Source organism: Mobula birostris, chromosome 18, assembly GCF_030028105.1.
Source record: "Mobula birostris isolate sMobBir1 chromosome 18, sMobBir1.hap1, whole genome shotgun sequence".
In the NCBI taxonomy this organism is placed as follows: Eukaryota; Metazoa; Chordata; class Chondrichthyes; order Myliobatiformes; family Myliobatidae; genus Mobula; species Mobula birostris.
In genome coordinates, this window is record NC_092387.1 from 50156806 (window position 1) to 50184064 (window position 27259).

Genomic DNA, 27259 nt, shown 5'->3' on the forward strand with positions numbered 1-27259 from the left:
GGGTCAGGACATCCCATGGAACTCTACTGCAACTAACAACAAAAGACTTTGTAATTCACAAAGGACATCCAGATGAATGGAGCACAGAAGGGGGCCATTTTACTTGCCAGAGTCTTACCTGCAGCTCAGGAGTATTCCCCTTTTCACTGGTAACAGTCCTCTGTTATCCACCAGTTAACACTTGCTAAGAATTAGCTTGCAAGCATCTAGACATGTGTGTGTGTGTGTGTGTGTGTGTGTGTGTGTGCGCGCGCGCGCGCGCACGCGCATTGTATGCGTGCACGAGAACATCTGTGAAAGTATATTTAAGTGTGTAAATTTAAGATTATGAGTACACGTATGCAAAATTGTGTGTGTGTGTGTGTGTGTGAGAGAGAGAGAGAGAGAGAAAGAGAGAGAGAGGGAGAGAGAGAGAGACAGAGAAGAGAGTATGTCCTCTTTTTACATACCTATCGAATTAGACAGTCATTCAACTGTGTATGATTTTTGTTGGTAGTCTTTTCAATTGGATGTATGGAGAAGAAGTGGGTAGATTGTGTGTGAAGGTCAATTTAACACTGGGCACAAACACGAATAAAACATTTCACTAACACGATACCAACGACTGCAGCACTCTTCAATACTTGTGTACATCCATACTGCCTGGCCTTTCAGCACGAATGACTGACATTGAACTGGGCGTTTGTCAGCACACTCTGTGCCCTGTTAAGGATAATGTTTCACTTTGGAGTTTATTTTTGAGTCAAACCTTTCCAACACTTTAGTTGGTCTCAAATTGCTTCTAGAGAGAAAGCTGAGCCTTTCCCAAAACAAAGCATTAAAGGTGCCTGCCCAGTCATCCTGCCCTGTGCTAAATGCATTATCACTGGGTGGCACCTACCATCAGACCAGATGCCAACTTCAAAACCCAAGACTTGATCCTCATGCCGAGGCTCCTAGGACTAGTCTTGCCATCCCTACATTCTTCACGCATGGTAGCGATTCTTTTTTGACTGCTCATGCCAAACAGGCTAGTTATGTTGACGGTGCCCCTGCCATTAACCTGTTCCACTGAGACATCTGTTCAGCACTCATGGCCAAAGTCAAACCTTCACCCCAATGTGCCGTGATTGCTGCTTTTCCCCAGCCTTTGGTGGCAGTAAATTTCCCTGGGGCTGGGGGTGTACACACCCCGGAGCTGCTTCCTCTCTCCGCCACAGCTGTACAACTCCTAGCAATGTTACACGGCCTGAACCAGGAATTTGCAAACATTAATAAAAACTCATAAAGCAACTTCCAGTGTAAAGAGAGGGGAGAGACAGCCTGCTGGGGTGGGGGGGGGGGTAGTATCAGTGACAAGGAGCAACTAGTAAGGGACAAGAGGGGCAAATAGTTCACTGTATGCTCAGCCATCACTACTTCAGAATGAGACAGCTGTTCCTTATCTCAAACACACAGAGATTCTGCAGAAGCTGGAAATCTAGAGCAAGCCACTCACTCACTCACAAACACACACACACACACACACACACACACACACACAAAACGCTGGAGGAACTCAGCAGATCAGGCAGCATCTGTGGAGCTGAATAAACAGTCGCCGTTCGGGCAACATGTTTCAGTCCTGATGAAGAGTGCCAACCCAAAACGTTGACTGTTTATTCTTTTCCACAGATGCTGCCTGACCTGCTGAGTTCCTCCAGCATTTTGTCTGTATTTTCCTGATCTCACTATTACACTATTTTGATCGTATTTCCCACAGCAGAGTCCCTCATTCAACCCCCTCCCTACTCATGCTTTGGGCTGTGGTTGGCAACTCTACCGTGGTGAGTAGCGTCACTCACTGATGGTCTCGTGCTTTTCTTGGTATTTACTGTGATAAATCAGTCACATGAAATAGTGCAGTTAATAGTGTCAATGATGTACTCACTGGTGCCAGGGATGTCACTGGTGATCATGTACACTGTGGGACAGTGGATGAGATAATTATCAGTCAAAGTATGAAGAGTGAGGAATATGTGTTGAATGGCTGGGAGGGCTGTAAGTAGTTGTTGCTTTTCTACCAAATGTAGCCATCATCGTCAGCCTCCCCAACTTCACCCTCCTCCTCCTCTGTTTCTTCAGCGTTCTCCTCGGCTTCCTTCTCTTCCTCGTCCTCCCATCCAACTCCGCTGCCAAAGTCTCCTGAGAAACTGATCACGTCATCTGCAAAAGAACGGGCAGAGAATCAGGTTCAGTCACTGTGCGCCAACGCTGTAGAGAATCGAGTTCAGGTCCAACTGCAGCAGTTGGGAAACTCAAAAACATAGAAATATAGAAATCTGCAGCACATTACAGGCCCTTCAGCCCACAATGATGTACTGACCATGTAACCTACTCTAGAAGCTGCCTAGGATTTCTCTACCACATAGCTCTCTATTTTTCTAAGCTCCATGCACCTATCCAAGATTCTCTTACAAGACCCTATTGTATCTGTCTCCGCCACCATCGCCAGCAGTGTATTCCACGCACCCTCCACTGTCTGTGTGAAACAATTGAATAATCCTGGAATGAAAAGCCAGTGCCAGTGATAGTGGCCACAAAACTTGCAGGCTGTTCTCACCTGGTTGACGAACACCATTTGGGAAAAAAATCTGAGTCAACATCAGTATGCTCCTGGTATTTTCTGCTTTATTTCGGATTTCAGGGGTAGCCTGGTACTGTAGTGAATAGCATAATGCTTTACAGCGCTGGCGATCAGGGTTCAAATCACGCCACGGTCCACAAGGGGTTTGCCCTTCTCCCTGTGACCGTGTAGGTTTCCTCCGGGAGCTCTGGTTTTCTCCCATATTCCAAAGGTGGCAGATTAGTTAAGGTTAATTAAAGGGCAATTAACCTGAGAATTAAAGGGCAACAGTTTTGGGGTAACATGAGGGGGAACTTCTTTACTCAGAGAGTGGTAGCTGTGTGGAATGAGCTTCCAGCAGAAGTGGTTGAGGCAGGTTCAATGTTGTCGTTTAAAGTTAAACTGGACAGCTATATGGACAGGAAGGGAATGGAGGGTTATGGGCTGAGTGCAGGTCGGTGGGACTAGGTGAGAGTAAGAGTTCGGCACGGACTAGAAGGGCCGAGATGGCCTGTTTCCGTGCTGTAATTGTTATATGGTTATATGGTTAGTAAATTGTGAGCACACTATGCTGGTGCCAGGTGACACTTGCAGGCTGCCCTCCAGCATATCCTTGGACTGTGCAGGTTGTTGGCAAAAAAGATGCATTTCTCTGTATGTTTCAATGTACATGTGACAAATAAAGCTAAATCTTATCTTAAGATCTTTAAGATGTTTAGTATTTACAATATTTGCATATGGGGTGGCTCCGCCAACTTCCATCAGCCTATCAGTCTCATTCTCCCATTTAATTCCCTCTAATATATTCACTTTCAACCATCCCCATTAACACTCCTCACCCACTGATTCTCCCAGCACTCAACTTCACACAGGGGTAATTTACAGAATGGCTAATTCACCTATCAACCCAGCCATCGTTGGGATGTGGGAGGAAACCAAGGTATCGAGGGTTAACTCACCCAGTCACAGAGCGAGTGTGCAAACTCCCCATTGACAGCTTCAGTGTGACTTGGGTCTGGTTCTGAACTCCAGTGCTGTCTGTGTAAAGTTTGCACGTTCTTCCTATGACTATGCAAGCTCCCCCTAAAAGCTCATCCAAAACCTATGCACTTTTCATCAAAAATAATCAGGACTTCTGAAGGGTCTCGGCCCAAAACATCGGCTGTTTATTTCTTTCTGTAGATACTGTCTGACCTGCTGAGTTCCTCCAGCAGTTTGTGTGTGTTGCATTTTACTGTATGTGGGACAAATGAAGGTAACCTTTAGAACTGCACAAGATGCCGGTATTACCGCAGTCAGGGTTTCCTTTCACGCGGCTTCCTGCCACCTCATTGCCTTGGTGATCGACACACCAGCACTCGCCAAAGTAGGTGTTACATTGCAGCTTCCTGTAGTAACCATCCTGATCACAGCTTGGGATGTAAGTACCTATGAAGGAGAAAATGGTGGATACAGCTCAGTCCATCACAGGGAAAGCCCTCCCCGTCACGAAGTACTGCCACAAGAAAGCAGCATCCATTATCAAGTGCCCCCATCATCTAGGCCATGCCCTCTTCTCACTACCACCAGCAGGCAGGAGGTCCCACGCCGCGAGGAACAGTTCTTACCCTACAACCATCAACCTATCCTGGACCAGCATGGACAATCTCACTTACCACAACTCTGATTACACAACCTACAGGCTCACTTTCAAGGGCAGTATAAATTATGTTCTCAGTATTTTAAAATCTGTACAATTTATCTTCTTTTGCACATTGGTTGTTTGTCAGTCTTTGTTTATGTACAATTTGTTTTTCTTTATTTTCCTCTAAATACCCGCAAGAAAATGAAGTGACATATACATCCTTTCATGGTAAATTTGAGTATGGAATTAGTCATGTAGACTGGGCAGAACTTGGTCAGGAAGCCTTTGGAGGAGAGGGCATGTGTTTCTGTCTTCTCCTCAAGGACCGCTGGACATTCCAAAGCTTTTCATCACCAGTGAAGCAGTTTCCAAGATGCAACCCCTTGTGCAGTGTAGGAAAAGCAGCAGCCAAATTGGGCACAGCAAGCTCCCATATGCAACTTTGTGATAATAAAATGTGACCTCTCTCCTAGAAGATCAAGGGCTCAGAACCATGGGGAAGCAATGAACACACATTATCCTGCATTGGAAATACATTGTTCCTTCATCAAACTGGGTCAATATCCAGACATTCGACCCGCAGAAGCTGAGAGCATCTGAGGAGGAGGGAATGCCCATAAATGTCAGTGTTGGTAGTGATGCCACAACCTGTAAATGTACAAGAGTGAACTCGTGGGGCGAGGTGGGGGAATTTATCAGACTACTCCACTAAGCAAACTGTCATAACTCATCTGGCTCTATATGTCTTTTTTGTATTTGCGTTAAGTGCAGCCAAGATAAACTGCAGAAGGAGTCTAATCTATTTCTCAATTTGTTCTAGCTTAGACCTTCTCAAACTGCAAACAACCAGTTATCCAAACGGCTGCCTAATCATTAACCAGCACATATCAGCCCACAGTTTGATTTGCTTTTGCAAACCATGATGATGAAAGTATTTTACAAATCGAAGTCCTGAGCTGGGTGTCATTGCATAAGATGGAAGGACAATGGAAGAGCCTTGAACAGTGCCTGAGCGTCATTCTTCACACAGGTCTATGTCCAGTTGTGTGAGGTAGACACAGGTGCACAATTGAATATTACCTCCCCCCCCCACCCCCACGCACACAAATTTCAACCAGATAGGTTCTTGGGTGTCAACTCTGAAGACCCATCCTGAGCCCAACGTATTGATGCAATTATGAAGAGAGCATGCCAGTGACTGCATTTCATTAGGAGCCTGAGGAGATTTGGCAAGTCAGATACTCCAGCAAATTTCTACAGATGTACCATGGAGTTGCACCAGTCTCTGATATGGAGGGGCCACTGCACAGGATTGGAAAAAAAAGATGCAGAAGGTTGTAAACTCAGCCCGTTCCATCACAGGCACTAGCCTCCCCAAGGTCAAGGACATCTTCAAAAGGCAATGCCTGGGGCCGGCTGGTGGCACAACAACATCGGCGTTGGACCCGGGAGCAGAGGCTCCCGGGTTCGAAACCAGTCGGGTCCGCTCCTGGGTACGCTTTCCATCTGTGCCGGGTTGAGTGTCGAGACTGCAACTCGACCTCATGAAAATACTGTGAAAATGTCTGTGTGAGGAGTGGCGTGCCACACAGTCTCTCTCTCGCTCCGCGCCTTGTAAAAAGCCATGAAAAAGACACCATCATGGACGCACACACGCACATGCAGACACACACGTACAGACTCGCACACACGCAGGCACACGCCAAAGAAAAACAAACAAAAGGCAATGCCTCTAAAAGGTGACATCCATCATTAAGGTCCCCCACATACTCTCTTCTCATTCCTACCATCGGAGAGCGGGTGCAGGAGCCTGAAGAAACACACTCAACATTTCAGGAATAGCTTCCTTCCCTCCATCATCAGGCTTCTGAACAGACGACAAGCCCGTGAACACTTCCTCACTGATTTTGCTCTCTTTTTGCACTACTTATTTAGCTTTTCTATATGTATTTCTTATTATAATTTACAGTATTTATAGTATAATTTACATATTGCAATGTACTGCTGTTGCAAAACAACAAATTTCATGACATATGTTAGTGAAGTTAATCCTGACTCCGATTCTGATTTAGATGTCCCAGCTGGCCAGCAGCCGATTCTTTCCAAAGAGATGTGGTAAAAGTTTTAAGAGAGAAGCACATGTTGGAGTATTTCACGCAGTATCCAAGGGCCAGATACACAGCAGGGAGCATTCTTTTCCCCAAGGCCTGCGGGTTCATCAAATGAGGTGGACTAAAACCACTGTGGCTCAGGAAATCCACACTCTTGCCAGGCAACAATGAGAGAGAGGGCAAAGTAACCTAAGAGGACTTGAGAACAGATACTTCAAAATTCAACAAAGTTGGCCAATGAATCCCTCAATCTTTAGAATAATAACCTAGTTAATTTTCCAATCATATACCTTACACATCTCAAACATATACTTAATAACACTTATTACTATATAATACACTGAGTAGCCACTTTGTTAGGTACACCTGTATACCTGCTTGGTAATACAAATAGCTAATCAACCAATCATGTCGCAGTAACTTAGTGCATAAAATCCTGCGGGCATGTTCAAGAGGTTCAGTTGCTGTTCAGACCAACATCAGATTGAGGAAGAAATGTGACCCAAGTGACTCTCACTGTGGAATGATCTTCTGTGACAAATGGGGTGGTTTGAGTAATTCAGAAACAGCTGATTTTCTAAAATGTTCACACACAACAGTCTCTACAGTTTACCGAGAATGGTGCAAAAAACTCCCAAAAAATATCCAGTTCTCTGAGCCTTGTTAATGAGAGAGATCGGAGGGGAAAGACTAGACTGGTTCAAGCTGAAATGAAGGCAACAGTAACTCAAATAACCACGTATCACAACGGCGATGTACAGAAGAGCATCTCTGAACACACAACACATCATGCATTGAAGTGGATGGGATACAGCACTTTAAGACCACGAGCGTTTATTAGGTACCTCCTGTACTGAATAAAGCAGCAGCTGAGTGTACATTAATAATTATTGTATAATTTATATGATACTTAGAAATATATTAAGCATTGATTTATATAATTGTTAACATAATTTTATTTGTGTTACTGGTAATAATGGTCATCATTTACCGGGGGTATAGGAATGATTTCTGGCGAAGTTATTTGAGACCGTAAGACATAGGAGCAGAATTAGGCCAGTTGACCCCTCTAGCCTGCTCCAGAATTTGATCATGCCTAATTTATTATCCCTCTCAATACCACTCTCCTACCTTCTCTCCATTCCCTTTGACGTCCTGACTAATCAAGGACCTACAGTGTCTGTCAAGATTCTGACAATGGGAAGTTACATCCGTACGTGAGGGAGAAAGGACCAGGAGAAAATGTTGACAGGCAAGGTGGAGTGGGCTGGGAGGAATATTAACACTAGTCCAAAGCAATTCAGTTGAGTGGCCTCTTTCTGAACTTCAACCTCATGTGAAGTTGTGGGTTCAAGTCCCACACCAGATACCTGATCACATAACTCAGTCTAGTACTACTGCAGCAATTGAGATACTATCTCATGTAGACATGAAATCATTATCTTGATGAGGAGCCTGATCTTTGTTTTAAATGGCATCCTCCATATTCTAAGGCGGAACGTACTGGTTCTAGATTCTCCAAGCTTGGGTTGGTTTTATACAACAATTTAGTAGAAGTCAGAGAGTTCATACTGCTCTAAACCTGACCTTCTAGCCCAGAAAGTCCACACTGATCACCCAGTAACCATTTCACTAACCCCCTACTTTTATTCTCCCCAAATTCCCATCAACTACTGCCCCTTCAAGATTTTACTGCTCTCCGACACACTATTGGTCAATTAACCCGTCAATCTACATGTCCATAAGACCATAATACTTAGGAGCAGAATTAGGCCATTTGGCCTTTCAAGTCTGCTCCACCATTCCATCATGGCTGATCCCGAATCCCAATCAACCACATACACCTGCCTTCTCGCCATATCCTTTAATGCGCTGCCTACTCAGGAAACGATCAACTTCTGTCTTAAGTATACACATGGACTTGACCTCCACCTCAGCCTGTGGCAGTGCATTCCACAGACTCACCACTGTCTGGCTAAAAAAATACCTCCTTACCTTTGTTCTAAAAGGTCGCCCCTCAATTTTGAGGCTGTGTCCACTAGTTCTGGATACTCCCACCATAGGAAACATCCTCTCCACACCCACCCTATCAACATTCAGTAGGCTTCAATGAGATTGCCATGTATTCTTCTAAATTCCAGTGAGGACAGGGCCAAAGCTGCCAAACATTCATGTTAACCCTTTCATTCCCAGCATCATCCTCGTGAACCTCTTCTGGACTCTCTCCAATGACAACACAACCTCCCTGAGATATGTGGCCCAAAACTGGGATGTGGGAAGAAACCTGGAAATCCAGAGGAATCCCACATGGTCACTGGGAGTAACACACACAGAATGGTGCCAGGCAGGCACCATCTATGGCGAGGAATAAAAAGTCGATGTTTTGGGCCAAGATCCCTCGTGGGGACCTGACGAAGGGTTTCAGCACAAAACGTCCACTGTTTTTTCTCCTCTATAGATGCTGCCTGACCAGCAGAGTTTCTGCAGCATTTTTGTGTGTGTGTGTGTGTGTGTGTGTTACTCTGGGTTTCCAATATCTACAGAATCTCTTTGTGTTTATCAGTCACAGGGAAAAGTGCGAACTCCTCACAGACCACCCCCAAGGTTAGGATTGAACCTGAAGCTCCAAGACAACAGCTTCTCCAGCTGTACCGCTGTGTCACCCATCATTTCACACTTGTTAATATTAATGATATCATATTTCTTGAAACTTATTTAATTAACCTCATTTAAATTTCCTATCATTGGATGGGATTCACATCACTGGATTATTTACCTAATGCTTACGTGTCCATCAAAAAGATTGCTATATTGTCACTCCTGATTTTCTAACGATCAGATAGAGACTGCTGCAGTTGCTATTTGCACAGAAGGGTTCATTTGGCAGTGATTCCAATTCTGCAGGCTGCTAGCTACAGAATCCCCAAGGGTGTGAGGAAACTTACAGTTTCCAGCTGAGACTCACCAGGCACCTTCTGTGCTGCCTCTTGCAGTTGGATCTTTTCCAGCTCAACCAGGCAGGGGGGCTCTGCAAAGACACAAAAGAGAACGTTCACCTGCAGCTTGCATTTATAACAATGTTATCAGGCAACACAGGGGTAGACAACCAAATGCTGGGTCAGAGTTTAGGGGTACATATTTGTCCCTGACCCCATATTAAACTTCACCTCTGAAATTCAGTTCTGATTTGACAGAGGTGTACAAGATGATAAGAGGCACGAATAGAGTGGACAGGCAGAGACGTTTCTCCAGGGTAGAAATGGCTAAAAAGATGGAGCATAATTTTAAGGTAATTGAGGAAACTATACGGGGGGGGGGGGCGGATGTCAGAAGTTGTTTTTTTACACAGGGAGAGAAGGGCACATGGAAAACTCTGCCAAGGGTGGTGGTAGATGCAGGTACATTAGGGACATTTCAGAGATTCTTGGATAAGCACATGCATGGAAGAGAAATGGAGGGCTATGTGGGAAGGGAGGGTTAGATTGATCTTAGAACAAGCGAAAGGGTCAGCACAATGTTAAGACCATAAGATATAGGAACAGAAGTAGGCCATTTGGCCCATCAAATCTGCTCCACCATTCAATCATGGGCTGATCCAATTCTTCCAGTCATCCCCACTCCCCTGCCTTCTCCCCATACCCTTTGATGCCCTGGCTAATGAAAACCTATCTATCTCTGCCTTAAATGCACCTAATGACTTGGCCTCCACAGCCACTTGTGGCAACAAATTCCAAAGATCTACCACCCTCTGACTAGTGGTGTGCCACAGGGATCAGTGCTGGGTCCATTGCTATTTGTCATCTATATCAATGATCTGGATGATAATGTGGTAAATTGGATCAGCAAGTTTGCTGATAATACAAAGATTGGAGGTGTAGTAGACAGTGAGGAAGGTTTTCAGAGCCTGCAGAGGGACTTGGACCATCTGGAAAAATGGGCTGAAAAATGGCAGATGGAGTTTAATACTGACAAGTGTGAAGTATTGCACGTTGGAAGGACAAACCAACGTAGAACATACAGGGTTAATGGTAAGGCACTGAGGAGTGCAGTGGAACAGAGGGATCTGGGAATACAGATACAAAATTCCCAAAAAGTGTCGTCACAGGTAGATAGGGTCGTAAAGAGAGCTTTTGGTACATTGGCCTTTATTAATCCAAGTATTGAGTATAAGAGCTGGAATGTTATGATGAGGTTGTATAAGGCATTGGTGAGGCTGAATCTGGAGTATTGTGTTCAGTTTTGGTCACCAAATTACAGGAAGGATATAAATAAGGTTGAAAGAGTGCAGAGAAGGTTTACAAGGATGTTGCCGGGACTTGAGAAACTCAGTTACAGAGAAAGGTTGAATAGGTTGGGACTTTATTCCCTGGAGCGTAGAAGAATGAGGGGAGATTTGATAGAGTTATATAAAATTATGATGGGTATAGATAGAGTGAATGCAAGCAGGCTTTTTCCACTGAGGCAAGGGGAGAAAAAAACCAGAGGACATGGGTTAAGGGGGAGGGGGGAAAGTTTAAAGGGAACATTAGGGGGGGCTTCTTCACACAGAGAGTAGTGGGAGTATGGAATGAGCTGCCAGACGAGGTGGTAAATGCGGGTTCTTTTTTAACATTTAAGAATAAATTGGACAGATACATGGATGGGAGGTGTATGGAGGGATATGGTCCGTGTGCAGGTCAGTGGGACTAGGCAGAAAATGGTTCGGCACAGCCAAGAAGGGCCAAAAGGCCTGTTTCTGTGCTGTAGTTTCTATGGTTTCTATGGTTAAAGTAATTTCTCCACATCCCTGTTCTAAATGGACATCCTTCAATCCTGAAGTCGTGCCCTCTTGTCCTAGACTCCCCTACCATGGGAAATAACTTTGTCATATCTAATCTGTTCAGGGCTTTTTCTATGAGTTCCCCCCTCATTCTCCTGAACTCCAGGGAATACAGCCCAAGAGTTGCCAGACGTTCCTCATACGGTAACTCTTTCATTTATTGCGGGCTGAAGGGCTTGTACTGTTCTATGGAGCTGTTGCTAAATGGTTTGGCAGACTTTCAGGAGGGGAGAGAGTGGAATAAATTCAACAGATTAAGGGCTTGCTAGTTGAAAGCAGAATCAGCAATAGAAATCAGAGAATAGAAATGGAAGTCGAGTTTCTTTTCATATGCACAAGCGTGGTGAGGGAATGGCATTGGAGAGATTAGCCTAACACTTTAGAGCACCAGTAACCTAGGTTCAATTCCCACCACTACCTGTAAGGAGTTTGTACATTCTCCCTGTGACCAGGTGGGTTTCGTCCGGGTGCCCTGGTTTCCTCCCACAGTCCAAAGACCTACAGGTTAGGCTTAGTAAGTTGTGGGCATGCTATATGGGTACTGGAAGCGGTACTTGCATGTTGCCCCCAGCACATCCTTGGACTGCATTGGTCATTGATGTATTTCACTGTATGCTTTGATGTTCATGTGACAAACAAAGCTAAACTTCTGGTACAAGGACAAACATGCTGGCAGCAGATCACAGTTGTGCAGAGATATGCAAGAGGTCAGAGGTGGAGGAAATCTGAGAAACCAAAGGTGTACAGTTTTGTGGGAGGCTGCAGTGGACTGGCGCTGTGGCACAGTTAGGGGAACCGCTTGCTTTGCAGCTCCAGCAACCTGGGTTCAACCCTGACCCCTGTTGCTGTCTGTGTGGAGTTTGCACGCTCTCCCTGTGACCCCAGGCTTTTCCTCCGGGTGCTCCCACATCAAAATTCACATGGATTGGAGCGTTAATTCTCCATTGTAAATTTTCCCAGATGTGCAGATCAGTTGTACAGCTCAGTGAAGAACCAAAACAGGATTAGGGTGAATGGGCACAGGATGGTTGACGTGGATTGGAAGGTCTGTTTCCATGCTGGATGATGCTATGGGATCGGGAGAGATGAGGGTGTGGGGAGATCTCAACACGTCAGTGAGAATTTCAAATCTTCAGCTTTGCTGAACTGAGAGCCCATGCAAGAAAGGAGTGCAGGAGCAGCAGATGAATGGGTTGGTGGAAGTTAGGATACAGTTTGGACAATTTGGATTCAGTGTTTCTGCAGAAACCAGTAAAGGAGCCCAAGTTAGTGCGGCCAGGTAAGTATTGGGACATACGTTATAATTACAGCTTCTTGGCTCCAAAACAAATGAAAATAAATATCAATGAGCAATTTATTCCAGGTAACAATGATTAAACAATAGATTCTAAGAAGGAGATATTTCTCCCAGTTACACATCATTTTGAAACGTGTTAACCAGAAGTACAATCCTTGGACTACGTTGGTCATTGACGCAAAACAATACATTTCAGTGTATGTTTTGATGTTTCGATGTACATGTGACAAATAAAGCTAATCTTTTTTAAAAAGACAAGTGGAATAACTCCAGGAACCCCTGAATGCGTAGCACCGTGGATCACCTTCAACAGTAAGAGTCCTTCGTCCAAGATTGAAGATCATCACCATCTTCAGAAGGCAAGTATGGGTGGGCAATAAATGCTGATCTTCTAGTGAGGTCCTGTCCCAAGACTAATATCTTGAAGATATCAGGTTATGGAAAGAAAAGAAATTTATGGGAGAGATTGAAAAGTTGTTTAAAGAAAATTTAATTACTGGGAAGGGTCTTGGCCCGGAAAGTCGACTGTTTACTTTTTCCATAGATGTTGCCTGACCTGCTGAGTTCCTCATTAAGTGTGTGTTGCTCTAGATTTCCGGCATCTGCAGATTTTCTCGAATTTTGAAGGGTGGTGGTGTATTAATAAGGGTGCTTGGGCCTTTACCTCAGTGCAGAATTTGACAGATACTGAAGTAAGACAATCGACAAATAGTCGCCCATACACGAGCAGAAAGAACCATAAACGCATGTTCACCTTATTTTCACAGTAGAGAAAATGATGCATACTAAAGCCAGTCACAAACGCTCACAGCATGATGACACAGGAAAAGTCACTCGTTAAGTAATGGACTGTCTACGAATGTTCACGTTATTCAGAGCACAGAATATGGCCAAATATTTTAGAGATACAGCACAGTAACAGACCCGTCCAGGCCAATGAGGCTGCATCCATGTGACCAATTAACCTCTACGTCACTGGAACGTGGGAGGAAACCGGAGCGCGTGCAGGAAACAAATGTGGTCACGGGAAGAACATACAAACTTATAAAGAATATCTGCACTTTCATCACCACAGAGAGCAGATGATCCCCGAAGTAAGGAAGCACCCACAAATGCCTACAGCAACGTACTTTCTCTCCAGAAACAGAAACACCATTCAGCCATGGAAACCTGCCCATCCCGGTAGGTGTCACAGGAGTTGAAGAACGGTCTCACGCAGACTTCATATTTATCCAGGTTGATCGCTGCAAGCTCTGTCTCATCCAAGAACATGTCCACGTTCGTATCCAGCTTGGAAAACATCCAGCCAATCGAATCCCTGCAGCTGGACACCAAGTTCTTATCCACCACTTAGGAAACAAGGAACAGAGATTACAATTAACAGAAAAAGAGAGCGAGAGTTAGTTAAAACAATAAATTAACTTTACGGCATCCAGGGTGTTACTTTTCTATTGGGATCGTCTTTTGAAAAGTGAGGGAACTTCGACTCTGGTTCTCAGGATTGGCACTGGCCCAATATTTTCACCCCCCCCCCCACACCCACCCACCTGGCTTCACCTATCAGCTTTCAGCTTAGCTTGGATCAGCTTTCAGCTTGTACTCCTCCCCCCCTCCCCCTTCTTGTTCTGGCTTCTTCCTCTTTCCTTTCCATCCCAACGGAGGGCCTCAGCCCAAAATGTCAATTCTTTACTCATTTCCATAGATGCTGCCTGACCTTCTGATTTCCTCCAGCAATTTGTGTGCGTTGAACTGAGACAGTTAGTGTGTGGACCAGTCCAGTGCTCTGCCAAGACTGGCACTGCATGTTCCTGGCCACATTGCTACACCAACCACAGATAAATATCAGTGACAAAAGCAACACACACACACAACATTCTGGAGGAACTCAGCAAGTCAGGCAGTATTTATAGAGTGAAGTGTACACTCAGAATTGAGGGCCTGATCAAGTGTCTGTCGGAAAAGTCAACGTCAGTCTCCACTTCCATAGATGCTTCCTATCTTGCTGAGTTCGTCCAGCATTTTCTGTGCCTTGTCCAAGATTTCCAGCATCTGCAAAATCTCTTGTGTTTATCGGTGTGGAAAGACTTGTATTAATACAATGACTTTCACAAACAGAAATAGCTCTGTACATTCCTGAATTGTAAGGAATGCACATTACCTACAATCTAATGTATGTTGTACATAATGTACAGCCAATCGAGTACTTCATCGTACAACATCAAAAGCACGACTACAATTGTTCAGAGCAACTCCCTGGATAACATGACAAGTAAAGCTCCAATACCCGGTACTTACTGGACTTCAGTAATGTCACACCAGTAGACTGGCTGGACTATTGGGTGTTACTTCTTTTAATACCATACATACTTTTATTTCAAACCCATTTACATAGTGGTATAATGATTTTTCCAATAGACCCTGTGAGTTTAAAAGAAGCAGGAACTATACAAACACTCTAGACTCTGGTACAAGTTACAAACCTACTCATGTTCCTGATCTCTGGTATTTTGTACTCCAAGCCGAACTTTGGCCGCACATTCAGCCCAGAGTCTGGACCGCTGGCTCACACTCCAAACTAATCAATGAGCCCAACGCCTGACCAGCTGGATTTCTGAACGGTCGGAGGCCAGATTATTGGAGTGTGTGTGTGTGTGTGTGTGTGTGTGTGTGTGGTCATCAAAGATCTCACCATTAAAGGAATGGACGTCGTCATCGGATTTCGATGGACAACCAAAGAAGAAGTGTGTGTGTGTGTGTGTGTGTGTGTGTGTGTATATTTCCTTTCAATTATTTTTAAAAATTATTTGAGAGATAAATAATGTCCAGAAGTGTGTGGTGATGTCTTGTACAGTGCAGAAACCACTTCACATTTCATCCACAAGATCGTTTCTCCAACAAAGCAGGAGCATCCACCTTGACTTTGGAGCAGGATCTGAATCAAGAAACTACTGATTAAGATGCAAGAGTGCTAACCAATGAGCCACCTCCAAGCCTGTAGTGATCTCAGCTCTGGGACTGTTACATACAAAACTGGTCTAGCATGCCCTGGTATGTTTCATTTGTATATTCGAGGAATGTGCAGTCTGATTCACAAGAGACTGTGGATGCTGGAATCCGGAACAACATTCAAAAAGCTGAAGGAACTCAATAGTTCATGCAGCATCTATTGAGGGAAATGGGCAGTTGATGTCTCAAACTGAAACACTGACTGTCATTTCCTTCGACTGATGCTGCCTGACCTGCTGAGCTCCTTCAGGGCTTTGTGCGATGTGCCATTTGATGCCTTGTCCTATCAGCAGCAGCACCTTCAGGTTGATTAATATCAACCACAGGTCTGCTCAGAATCTTACCACCGTCCGTGTTCCTGCCTGAGCTGTTCTGTTTGGCGTTTTCATGCAGCAGTTGGAACCAGTCCCTGAGTCGATCGCCAAGATCTGCGAGGTCCTGGCCTGTGCATCCAGCTAGATGGAGAGAGAGAAAGTTGATATGAACATTTGGAATTGCCCCCACGTTATGGTGACGCAGGACTTTGGACTGGGGACAGTGAAACCCTTGTTCATTGATTGGAGACATGGTGGGTGGTAAGAAAGGATCTTTGCACAGAAATTTGAGGACAAAGCTGGGCAACTGTGTGCCATGGTAACATCGTGGTTTGGCAGTGTTTTACAGTGTTAGCTCTAAGATCGATTCCTGACACTGTCTGTATGATTGTCCTGTGACCATGTGGGCTTCCTCTCGGCATTCTGGTTTCCTCTCCTTTAGAACTGAGTTGAGGGAAAACTTTTTCACCCAGAGAGTGGTGGATATGTGGAATGCTCTGCCCCAGAGGCAATGGAGGCCAAGTCTCTGGATGTATTCAAGAAAGAGATGGATAGAGCTCTTTAAGATAGCGGAATCAAAGGTTATGGGGAGAAGGCAGGAACTGGATACTGATTGTGGATGATCAGCCATGATCACTGTGAATGGCGGTGCTGGCTTGAAGGGCCGAATGGCCTACTTCTGCACCTATTGTCTATTGTCTCTCACTTTCCAAGGAGTTAGGGTTAGTAAGCTGTGGGCAGGCTATGTTGGTGCTGGAAGCATGGCAACACCTGTGGGCTACCTCCAGCACATCCTCGATGCAAATGACACATTTCGATGTACATGTGACAAATAAAACTGACCTTAAAACTGGTGAGGACACAAAGCAGACCAATTGGCTGCCTGTCTGACCTAATCAACGACCTCAGAAGCAGGAAGATCTTGCAACGAACACTGAACATACCTCTGGCTGTTTTATTGGACTGCCCTGTTTTCTGAAGGCCCACAGTAATGGGTATAGGCTTGCCTCACATCTAAAACTGCCGCAGGCAGACAAGCAGAGACCAGCGGAGAAGTCTCAATGAGCCTAATGGCCTAATTCTGCTCCTACACCTTACGGTCCACAGCTATGACTGTTATATAACATCAGTATCTTTTTGTCACATGGTGGGCCAATCAGAGAGTCCTTGGGCCTTTTCCCCAACTAACATTACCAAAGACCTTCTTTAGTAAGGAAGAAAAGGGAAGATACTTTGTTAATTAAATAGTACTCATACAGCACAAATCTAAATTCATTAGTACCCTGAAGTTTAAAGTACACTGGAACAATAAAGAAAAGGTCAGGTTAATTATTTCATGTATAAACTTATTAGGAAATGGAATGTAACATCTATAAAAACACATTAGTCATGATCAGCTCTAGAGCATAAAATCCTGGGGAAATAAGTTCACAGAGGAGAAATTCTTCAGTTACTGGGGTTAATCCTGTGACATAATATTGGCTGCCATCTGTACTCAGTCCAACAGACTGCATTCTACTGACATTAACAGAAGTGAATGTGCGCAGATGGCAATTGTTGGCATTCAATATTCATGAATAGCCAAAGTCCAGGTCGAAGCCCAAAAGTCAGTTGGAAGTCCAGAAGTTGAGGCCTGAATGCTGGAGCCTGGGTCTGCAAATCTCTGCGAGTCCTCTGGGGGTCTAATGGTCACAAATCCACCAGTCTATCGGAGGCTGGAGGCTGGAGGCCAAAGAAGACGGCCTGTCCTGGGGTTAGAGAACTGTGTGTTTGTGTGGTCAGATGGGAGGGAGCTACGGGGCTTGTTCTGCCGTTGTCATTTGGTATGTTGTGTTGTTCTGCCAAGCATTGTGGGCATGCATGAATTCGTGGCGACCCCTGCAGGCTGCCCCCAGCGCTTCCTTGGTTGTGTTGGCACATTTCACTGTATGTTTCAATATACATGTGATAAATAAATCTAAATCTAAAAAAAAATCCAAATCAAAGACGAACCCCTCTTCCCCAACCAAAGTGCAACTTGAAGCTACAATCTTATATTCAATTATTAACTCCCAGTGTGGTAGATATTGAAACTTGCTGCAATAGCAAATGGTGGTAGGGTGATTGTTAAGTTTAAATAGGTATCTGTCAACCTGCAGCTTAAGGGATATGAAGCAAAAAGGGTGCTGTCTACATGAATGGGGAGTCTGTGTGGGCTCGGGGCTCTGAGTGGCCTTATCCTTTCTGTGTGCTGGCCACCAACAGGCAAACGGACACTTAATGACAAAGGTAGAGGCCATTTGCTTTGCTAGTCAAAGAGTATTTGGCCAAGGTGTAAAATTAGCACTTGTTTAGATAGATGGCTCAAAAGCTCGATGACACATTTAAAATGCTGGAGGAACTCAGCAGCACCTACGGAGAAGAATAAGTAGTGTACGTTTTGGGCCGAGATCCTTTATCGGAACTGGAAAGGAAGGGGGGAGAAGGGATGTTATACAAGTTAGAAGGTGATAGGTGAAACCAGGAGAGGGGGAGGTGGGCGGGTGGACGAGGGGAGATGAAGCAAGAAGCTGGGAGGGGATAGGTGGAAAAGGTAAAGGGCTGAAGAAGAAGCAATCTAATAGGAGAGGACAGTGCACCATGGAGGAAAGGGAAGGAGGGGGGAAAGCAGAGGGAGGTGATGGGCAGGTGAGAAGAAAAGGGGTGAGGGGGTATCCTGAATGGTGAATGGAACAAGAGAGTAAGAGGGAGGGGAAGTGAAAACTGGATATTGGAGAAATCATTATTCATGCCACCTGGTTGGAGGCTACGTAGACGAATTATGAGGTGTTACTCCTCCAGTCTGAGTTTAGCTTCATCATAGTAATAGAGGGGACCATTGACAGATATGGCAGAATGGGAATGGGAAGGCAAATTGAAATGGATAGTCACAGGGAGATCTTGCCTTTTGTGGAGAACAGAGCAAAGGTGCTCAACAAAGCTGTTGCCCAATCTGTGCTGGGCCTCACCGATGTTGAGGGGGCTACACCGAAAGCATCAGATTCAACAGACTCTCAGGCAAGGTGTTGCCTCGCCCGGAAGGACTGCTTAAGGTCCTGAATGGTGGTGAGGGAAGAGGTGTAAAGGCAGGTGTAGCACTTGTCACACTTGCAGGGATCTGTGCCAAGTGGGAGATCAGTGAGGAGGATTTCCAGCATCTGCCGAATCTCTTGTGTTTATCAACAGATATATATAAGCAAAGATGGAGTTAACTGGCTTCCCTGAGATGGAGACTTATTGTTTCTAATACAATCTCGCAAAAGATATTTTAGTGACAACCATAGACATCAGCTGGAGAATCAGAAATAAAGGTGGTGCATTTGCCTCCTTTCATTACTGGTGTGGACAGGTTACTGTTTATGCTGAGGCGGTTCAGCACATTGGAGAATCACCTTCATGTAGGTGATTATCATGACTACGTGACTGGTGGACTGGCATCAAAGAAGAGATTTTCTTCAGTTTTTATTCATTTGCCCATGAAGATGCCACACTGGGCCACTGGGCTGCAGTTAAGCCAATGAAAGGGGTTTGAACTGAGAGTAGAACTTGAGATCCCTCTAACCTTCTCCACCACTCAGCAAAATCATGGCTCATCCTTTGTTTGTGTGGCACAGTGGCACAGCTGGCAGAGCGGCCGGCACACAGCTGTGGTGACACAGGTTCAATCCTGACCTCTGCGACTGTCTGTGGGTGGAGTTTGCGTGTTCTCCCTGTGATTGTGAGAGTTTCCTCAGGGTACCCCAGTTTCCTCCCACATCCCAAAGACGTGTAGGTTGGTAAGTTAAATATTGACAATTGACCCTAGAGTAGGTGGGCGACAGAACTCAAAGCGGTGAAGGGAGAATAGGCTACAGGGAAAATAGTGGGAGAAGGGGATTGTGCTGTGATTTGACATGGGCTCCAGGGGCCGAATGGCAATATGGAAACTCACCTAATTCTCTATACTCCATTTTCCCTAATGTCCAAAACCCTATCTATCTTAGCCTTGATAAGCTTAACAGCTGAGCACCCAGAGTTTAGCTGTAAGTTAAAATGAGCATGCTTTCACCAAGACTGCCGCGATCATCATTGGTGCTCTGGGCCTGTGCCTGACACTCACCTGGTTTGTTGCCTGGATCAGAGGTTGCCATGTGCTCCGCTGGACATGGGCAATTGCCTGCACATTGTTGGGTAAGCTGTTTCCCAGTCAGGCATACCTGCAGCTCGAGTTTGCACTGTAAGAGGGGGAATGAGGGAAACGAAAGGACAAAAGATAGCCGGAGATAAAGAAAGATTAGAACCAGTGAATGCGATGATCTCACTTGGACAATGTCCAAAGTTGTTAACTGCAGAATGAACTGTCAGCTAATTAATCCTTTTTATTATTTCCATTCAGTTTTCTTTTTCCTTCTCCAAAGCTTATTTTCATTCTAGTTTAATGAGTGGCACTGGGTACTCATCCAACACTGCATGGATAAACGCAGTAAGTCACCTTCTTGAGCCCTTAGCACAGAAAATGGAACCCAATCAAAAAAAATAAGATGGCATAACTTAACAAAGATCACTTAACTTACTCAGTTTTGCAATTAGTTTCCAGGGAAAGGAGCAATGAGACTAAGATTAGCTTTAGTTCAAAGTTCAAAGTAAATTTTATTATCAAAGTACATATATGTCCCCATATAAGATCTTGAGATTCATTTTCTTGTAGCATACTCAACAAATCTATAGAATGGTAACTATAACAGGGTCAATGAAAGATCAATCAAAGTGTAGAAGACAACAACTGTGCAAATGCAAATATAAATAAGGAGCAATAAATAATGAGAACACGAGATGAAGAGTCCTTGAATGTGAGTTTGTTGGTTGTAAGAACGTTTCAATGAGGAGGCAAGTGAAGTTGAATGTTGTTCAACCCTTCATTCAAGACCCTGATGTTTGAGGGGTAGTAACTGTTCTTGAACCTGGTGGTGCAAGTCCTGAGGCTTTTGTACCTTCTACCTGATGGCAGCAGTGAGAAGAGCAGGGTGGTGGGCATCCCTGATGATGGATGCTACGGCAGAGTTTCATGTAGATGTGCTTGTGATTGGGAGGGCTTTACCCATGATGGACGGGGCTGAATCCACTACTTTTTGTAGGATATTCTGTTTAAAGGTATTGGTGTTTCCATACCAGGCTGTGATGCAGCCAGTCAAAATGCTCTCCACTACACACGTGGTAAGTTATCACATGTGCATCAAAACATAAAGTGAAATGCATCATTTGTGTCAAATACCCCTATGGTCTGAGATGTGTTGGAGGCAACGCATGCGTTGGCATGTTCCAGCACCAACACAGCATGCCGACAACCTACTGACCCTAACCTATACGTCTTTGGGCTGTGGGAGGAAACCGGAGCACCCAAAGGAAACGATGCGGCACGGGGAGTATGTACGAGCTCCTTACAGGCAGCGCTGACAACTGAAACCCTATCTTACAGCGCACTGTAACGGCATTGCGCTAACTGCTACACTGCAGCACTGCCCAGTTCTCAGGCTGCATCAGTTCCCCCACAGGCTGAGTCCCAATGAGTGATGCTGTAACCCAATCTCACCCACAGGTGACATTTGCGGGTTAGTGAATCACACATATGCCTTACTATTAGAAAGTCATGGGTTCAAATCCCACGTAGAGACTTGGGTGTATAACACTGCGGAACTGAGGACCAATACTGCTGCCCCGTGGATGAGATAAATCTCTCAGATCACTGTTATGAGAAGGGGAAGGAGGGATCATGTCCTCGCTGATATTTACTCTTGAACAAACTTTGTTAAAGTGATCTGATCACGATTACATTTCTAACAGTGGGATCTTGATGTGCAGAGCTGTCAGCGTAACGCTTTACAGCCTCAGTGACTGGGACTCAATTCCCACGGCTGTCCACAAGGAATCTCCTTGGTACACTGGTTTCCTTCCACATTCCAAAGACGTATGGTTTAGGCGTGTGAGCATGCTATGTTGGCGCCTGAAGCCTGGCAACACTTGCAGGCTGCTCCTAGAACATCCTCAGACAGTGTTGATTGTTGACACAAACAATGCACTTCACGGTAGGTTTTGATGTTTCGACGTAGATGTGACAAGCAAAAGGCTAATCCTTAAGAAATCAGCTGTTGCGTTTCCCAGTTTGTAAAGATGATTACCCTCCAACGTCATCACTGCATTCCCCACTGGCAAGCACAGGAATGGGGCTGAAGGAGACAAGGGTGGTCCCAGCGTTACCTGAGTGGTTTTATTCCTGGGGGATAAAGTGGGGGTGGATGGGGGAAGTTGGTGACTGGTTCATACTGAAGATTGGTGTATTTGAAAACGTGTCCCTCCATCAAGAGACGGCTGACCATTCTGCCTGCATCTCCAAGACTGGTGTCATGGTGACTGGTCTTGATACAGTATTTATTAAACATGAACTTTCACCCAAGGGAGCTGGATAAAGGCTTGAATGGGAGATTATAATAAGATGGCAAGACTAGAATACTGAGTTAGTTTCCATGTCCAATAATTCCAGAGAAAATGCATGAGGCAGATAGAAAAACACTTAAACTACATTCAAAGGGATTTGGGTTAAGCATGGGCACATTAGACTGGCTTAGATGGGCAACATGGATGGGTTGAGCTAAAGGGCTAAGGGGCCCATGCCGTATGACTCTATGACCCTCTGACTAGTGAAGTCATAGAGTCATAGAAAAGTACAGCACAGAAACAGGTCCTTCGGTCCATCTAGAACCATTTAAACTGCCTACTCCCATCGACCTGCACTGGGACCATTGTGCTCCATACCTCTACTATCTATGTACCTATCCAAACTTCTCTGAAATGTTGAAGTCAAGCTCACATGCACCACTTACACTAGCAGCTCATTCCACACTTTCACAACCTTTTGAGTGAAGAAGTTTCCAAACATGTTCCCCCTTAAACTTTTCACCTTTCACCCTTAACCTATGACCTCTGGTTGTAAGTTCCACACAACCTCAGTGGAAAAAGCCTGCTTGCATTTACCCTATCTATATCCCCCCCACAATTTTGTATACAACACCTCTATCAAATCTCCTCTGAACCATCTATATTCCAAGGAATAAAGTCCCAATCTGTCCTAAAGTCCTTCTGCAGTTGTACAAGGCCCTGGTGAGACCCCCATCTGGAGTATTGTGTGCAGTTTTGATCTCCAAATTTGAGGAAGGACATTCTTGCTATTGAGGGAGTGCAGCGCAGGTTCACAAGGTTAATTCCCAGGATGGCGGGACTGTCATATGTTGAAAGATTGGAGCAACTGGGCTTGTATATACTGGAATTTAGAAGGATGAGAGGGGATCTGATTGAAAGATGTAAGATTATTAAAGGATTGGACACGCTAGAGGCAGGCAACATGTTCCCGATGTTGGGGGAGTCCAGAACCAGAGGCCACAGTTTGAGAATAAGGGGTAGACCATTTAGAACGGAGTTGAGGAAAAACTTTTTCACACAGAGTGTTGTGGATCTGTGGAATGCTCTGTCTCAGAAGGCAGTGGAGGTCAATTCTCCAGATTCTTTCAAGAAAGAGTTAGAGCTCTTAAAGATAGCAGAGTCAAGGGACATGGGGAGAAGGCAGGAACAGGGTACTGATTGTGGATGATCAGCCATGATCACAGTGAATGGCGGTGCTGGCTCGAAGGGCTGAATGGGCTACTCCTGCACCTATTGTCTATTGTCTAATCAATTTAATCTTTCCACATAAGCAATATCCTTGTAAGTTTTCTCTGTACTCTTTCCTTACATCTTTCCTGTAGGTAGGTGCCCAGAACTGTACACAATACTCCAAATTAGGCCTCACCAATGTCTTATTCATGTCAACATGAGGCTGCACGAGGAGCTTTTTCCAAGCAACAAAGGTGAGAAAAGCAGAAGGGAAGGATGATCAGAGGCTCCACCAAAGGAGGTGGCTCCACACTGTGGATCACCCTCTAACATGTAGAGCTGAGCTGGGGAGCTCAGTCTGGAGACAACGTACTGACAAGTTGGACAAAAGACAGGGAGGAGTTTTGAAATAAAAATCAAAATAATATAGAAGATAGGAATCTGAAATCTGAAATAAAAACAGAAAATACTCAGCATGTCAGGCAGCATCTGCTGGTGGACAAACAGAGTCAATGTTTCACATTGACCTCCTACTTCCTTTTGTCCATATTGCACTCTGACTGTTCCCACTGATTCACTGACCAGATAATCTTGTTTACAGCCTATTCCCATGGTCACCTGAGTTTTACCCTATACGCTTCTTTTGTCTCCTTCCCAATTCTGACACAGGGGCTTCAGCCTAAAACATCGACCTTGACTCTCTTCCCACAGGTGTGGTCTGACCAGCCAAGTATCTACAGTGTTGTCTGTTTTTACATTATATGAGGAATTTTAAAATCAGCACATGGGGAATTTGGTGATCGAGGAATGAACAGTCTGGTATAATGAAATAAATTATAATTGGCAATCATAAATAAAATACAGCCTTTCTGTGGTAAATGAGATTGAACAAAGCACTTGCAATTTGCTATATATAGCTTAACTACAAATGTGGAATGAATACTAACATAACCCCTGTAACTACCAACAAACTGACAGCGACATTCGGAGATATATCTGTCAATTCAGGCAACATAAGCAAACCTGACAACTTCAGATATAATTTCATCTTGACTTTTTCAATAGATGGACAAGTGTCCAGAGATTGAAACAGCACTGAGTATAGCAGCAGGTTTGCTGTTAAGTTCAATTTCAATAAAGACAACTTGTCACAATTGAAGTGAATAAATCTGATCAATTATGATACCCAATCAATTGACTAATGTTTATTAGTATTCTGTGTGATGGTTGACTCCAACTACTCCTCAAGTGGTGACTTACCTTGGAGGAACAGAGATAATTCTAGGAGGACTATAATGGTTCAATAAAGTTTTTCACCACCAATTTCTCAATGGCAGTTGGGGAGAGACAATAAATGCTTGCCTCGCCATTTGTAACCAGATGCTAAAAGCTGCTATCACAAAGCACAACAGTGCCTCTACTTTCTTAGAAGTTTTCACAGATTCCACATGTCACCTAAATCTCCGACAAACTTCTATAGATGCACAGTGGAGAGTATCCTGACTGGGTGCCTGGTATGGCAATGCCAAGAATGAAGAGGTTTACAAAAAGTGATGGGTACAGCCCACACATCAAAGTTGCTGGTGAACGCAGCAGGCCAAGCAGCATCTGTAGGAAGAGGTGCAGTCGACGTTTCAGGCCGAGACCCTTCGTCAGGACTCTGTGTCCTGACAAAGGGTCTCGGCCTGAAACGTCGACTGCACCTCCTCCTACAGATGCTGCTTGGCCTGCTGCGTTCACCAGCAACTTTGATGTGTGTTGCTTGAATTTCCAGCATCTGCAGAATTCCTGTTGTTTGTGGATACAGCCCAGTTCACCACAGGCAAAACCCTTCCAACCACTGAGCATATTTACAAGGAGTATTGACACAAGAAAGTAGCATCCATCATCAAGATCCCCCACCATATGCTCTCCTGTTGCTGCTGCCATCAAGAAGGAGGTACAGGAGCCTTAGATCCCAAACCACCAGGTTCAGGAACAGTTACTACCATACAACCATCAGGCTCCTGAACCAGTGAAGGCAACTTCACTCAACTCAACTCTGAACTGATTTCACTACCTATGGACACACATTCAAGGGCTCGACAACTCATGTACTCAGTATTATTTATTTATTTTTATTTGCATATTGATTGTTTGTCAAGTCTTTGTTTCTGTGTCATTTTTCATTGATTCTATTGTATTTCTTGGTTTTAGTATGAAGGCCTGCAAAAAAGTGAAGCTCAGCTTACATATACGTATGTACTTTGGTAATAAATTTACTTTGAACTTTGTTCTTTGAATTAAAATAATTAACAAACAAGAAGCACTAAAATAAACGAACAAGTAGATTTACAGTTTATAAAGATAATCCAGTTGCTCTTCACTCTGAGGAAGAGTTCCTGTATATAGGATGTAAAAAGGAACAGAATCCAACTATGACATGGCATCTGACATCTTCAGTTCTGCCTAGATCCACCCACCAATTCAAAAGCATAAAGGGACAGGCAGAGTAAAGTTAAACAGCATAAAAATGCAGTCAGGTAGGGAGAAGAGCAATGTAACAGCAGGGAGAGAAAAGGCCGGAGAAGGTTGTTTCCAGCTCCCCATGTTGTAAAAACAAGGAGTATATCAGACAGACTCATCAAGTACAAATTATTGGGAGTTACTTTAATAACTGAGACTTGCCCACCACATTCTCCCGCTCCAAAAAATGATTATAATAATTCCCACCAACAGAAAGTTATTCCTAATTGACTGCAAGATTTATACATCTAAATAATAGATTACAAAATGGTCGGCCTGTCCTCTATCAATCTAGAGCTCCTGCTGATGAACAATATCACTGAAGGGAATGCCACATATTACACACAACTGCAGTAGCATATATTGCCTTACATGGGAAGTGGCAAGATATTTACCTGACCCACCTGGACAACTCTTACATCAGAATGCTGTTCATTGACTTTAGTTCGGCATTCAATACTGTGGTCCCCTCCAAGCTGATCGCCAAACTTCGCCAGCTTGATATCAACTCATCCCTCTGCAATTGGACCTTGGACTTTCTGACTAACAGACCCCAATCAGTTAAGTTAGACAACCTCTCCTCCTCCACTCCCACCCTGAACACCGGTGTGCTTCAAGGCTGTGTGCTGAGCCCTGTTCTGTACTCGCTTTTCACCTACGACTGCGTTCCTGTACATGGTTCTAAATCCATAATCAAGTTTGCAGACGACACCAAGGTGGTTGGCCTGACCAGAGGGGATGACGAGACGGCCTACAGGGACAAGGTCCAGCACCTGGCCACGTGGTGTGCTGACAATAACCTGGCCCTTAACACCCAGAAGACCAAGGAGATCATTGTGGACTTCAGGCATGCTAGGAGCCACACTCACATCCCCATCTTCATCAACGGAGCTGTAGTGGAGCGTGTATCGAGCTTCAAATTCTTTGGTCTCCACATTTCCGAGGATCTCACCTGGTCCCTGAACTCCTCCATCCTGATCAAAAAGGCGCAACAGCGCCTTTATTTCCTGCGGAGCATCAAGAAAGCTCACCTCCGTCCCAGGATACTGACGGACTTTTACTGCCGTACCAATGAGAGCATACTCACCAACTGCATCTCAGTGTGGTATGGCAATTGTCCCATATCGGACCGCAAAGCACTCCAGCGTGTGGTGAAAACTACCCAGCGGATTATCAGCACCCAATTGCCCACCATTGAGAACATCTACCATGAACGCTGCCTGGGCAGGGTGAAAAGCATTATCAGGGAGGCATCTCACCCTAACCATGGACTTTTTACTCTCTTCCCATCTGGTAGGTGCTACAGGAGCTTCCGCTCCCACACCAGCAGGCACAGGAAGAGCTTCTTCCCTGAGGCT

At 44.7% G+C, this 27259-nt stretch overlaps 1 protein-coding gene across 2 annotated transcripts in view; it reads right to left on the bottom strand.

Annotated features, from left to right (window-relative positions):
• Positions 1-347: 347 nt before the first annotated feature.
• The window catches only part of spock2 (SPARC (osteonectin), cwcv and kazal like domains proteoglycan 2), a 105541-nt gene continuing 78629 nt past the window's right edge, over positions 348-27259 (bottom strand). For both annotated transcript variants that reach the window (XM_072282635.1, XM_072282637.1), the window contains 6 exons: positions 19873-19987; positions 15786-15896; positions 13566-13784; positions 9285-9347; positions 3875-4012; positions 348-2184 (listed from right to left, as the gene is read on the bottom strand). In XM_072282635.1, the coding sequence (XP_072138736.1) occupies positions 2039-2184; positions 3875-4012; positions 9285-9347; positions 13566-13784; positions 15786-15896; positions 19873-19987 (792 nt within the window). In that variant the 3' untranslated portion in view covers positions 348-2038. The remainder of the gene's footprint in view (positions 2185-3874; positions 4013-9284; positions 9348-13565; positions 13785-15785; positions 15897-19872; positions 19988-27259) is intronic.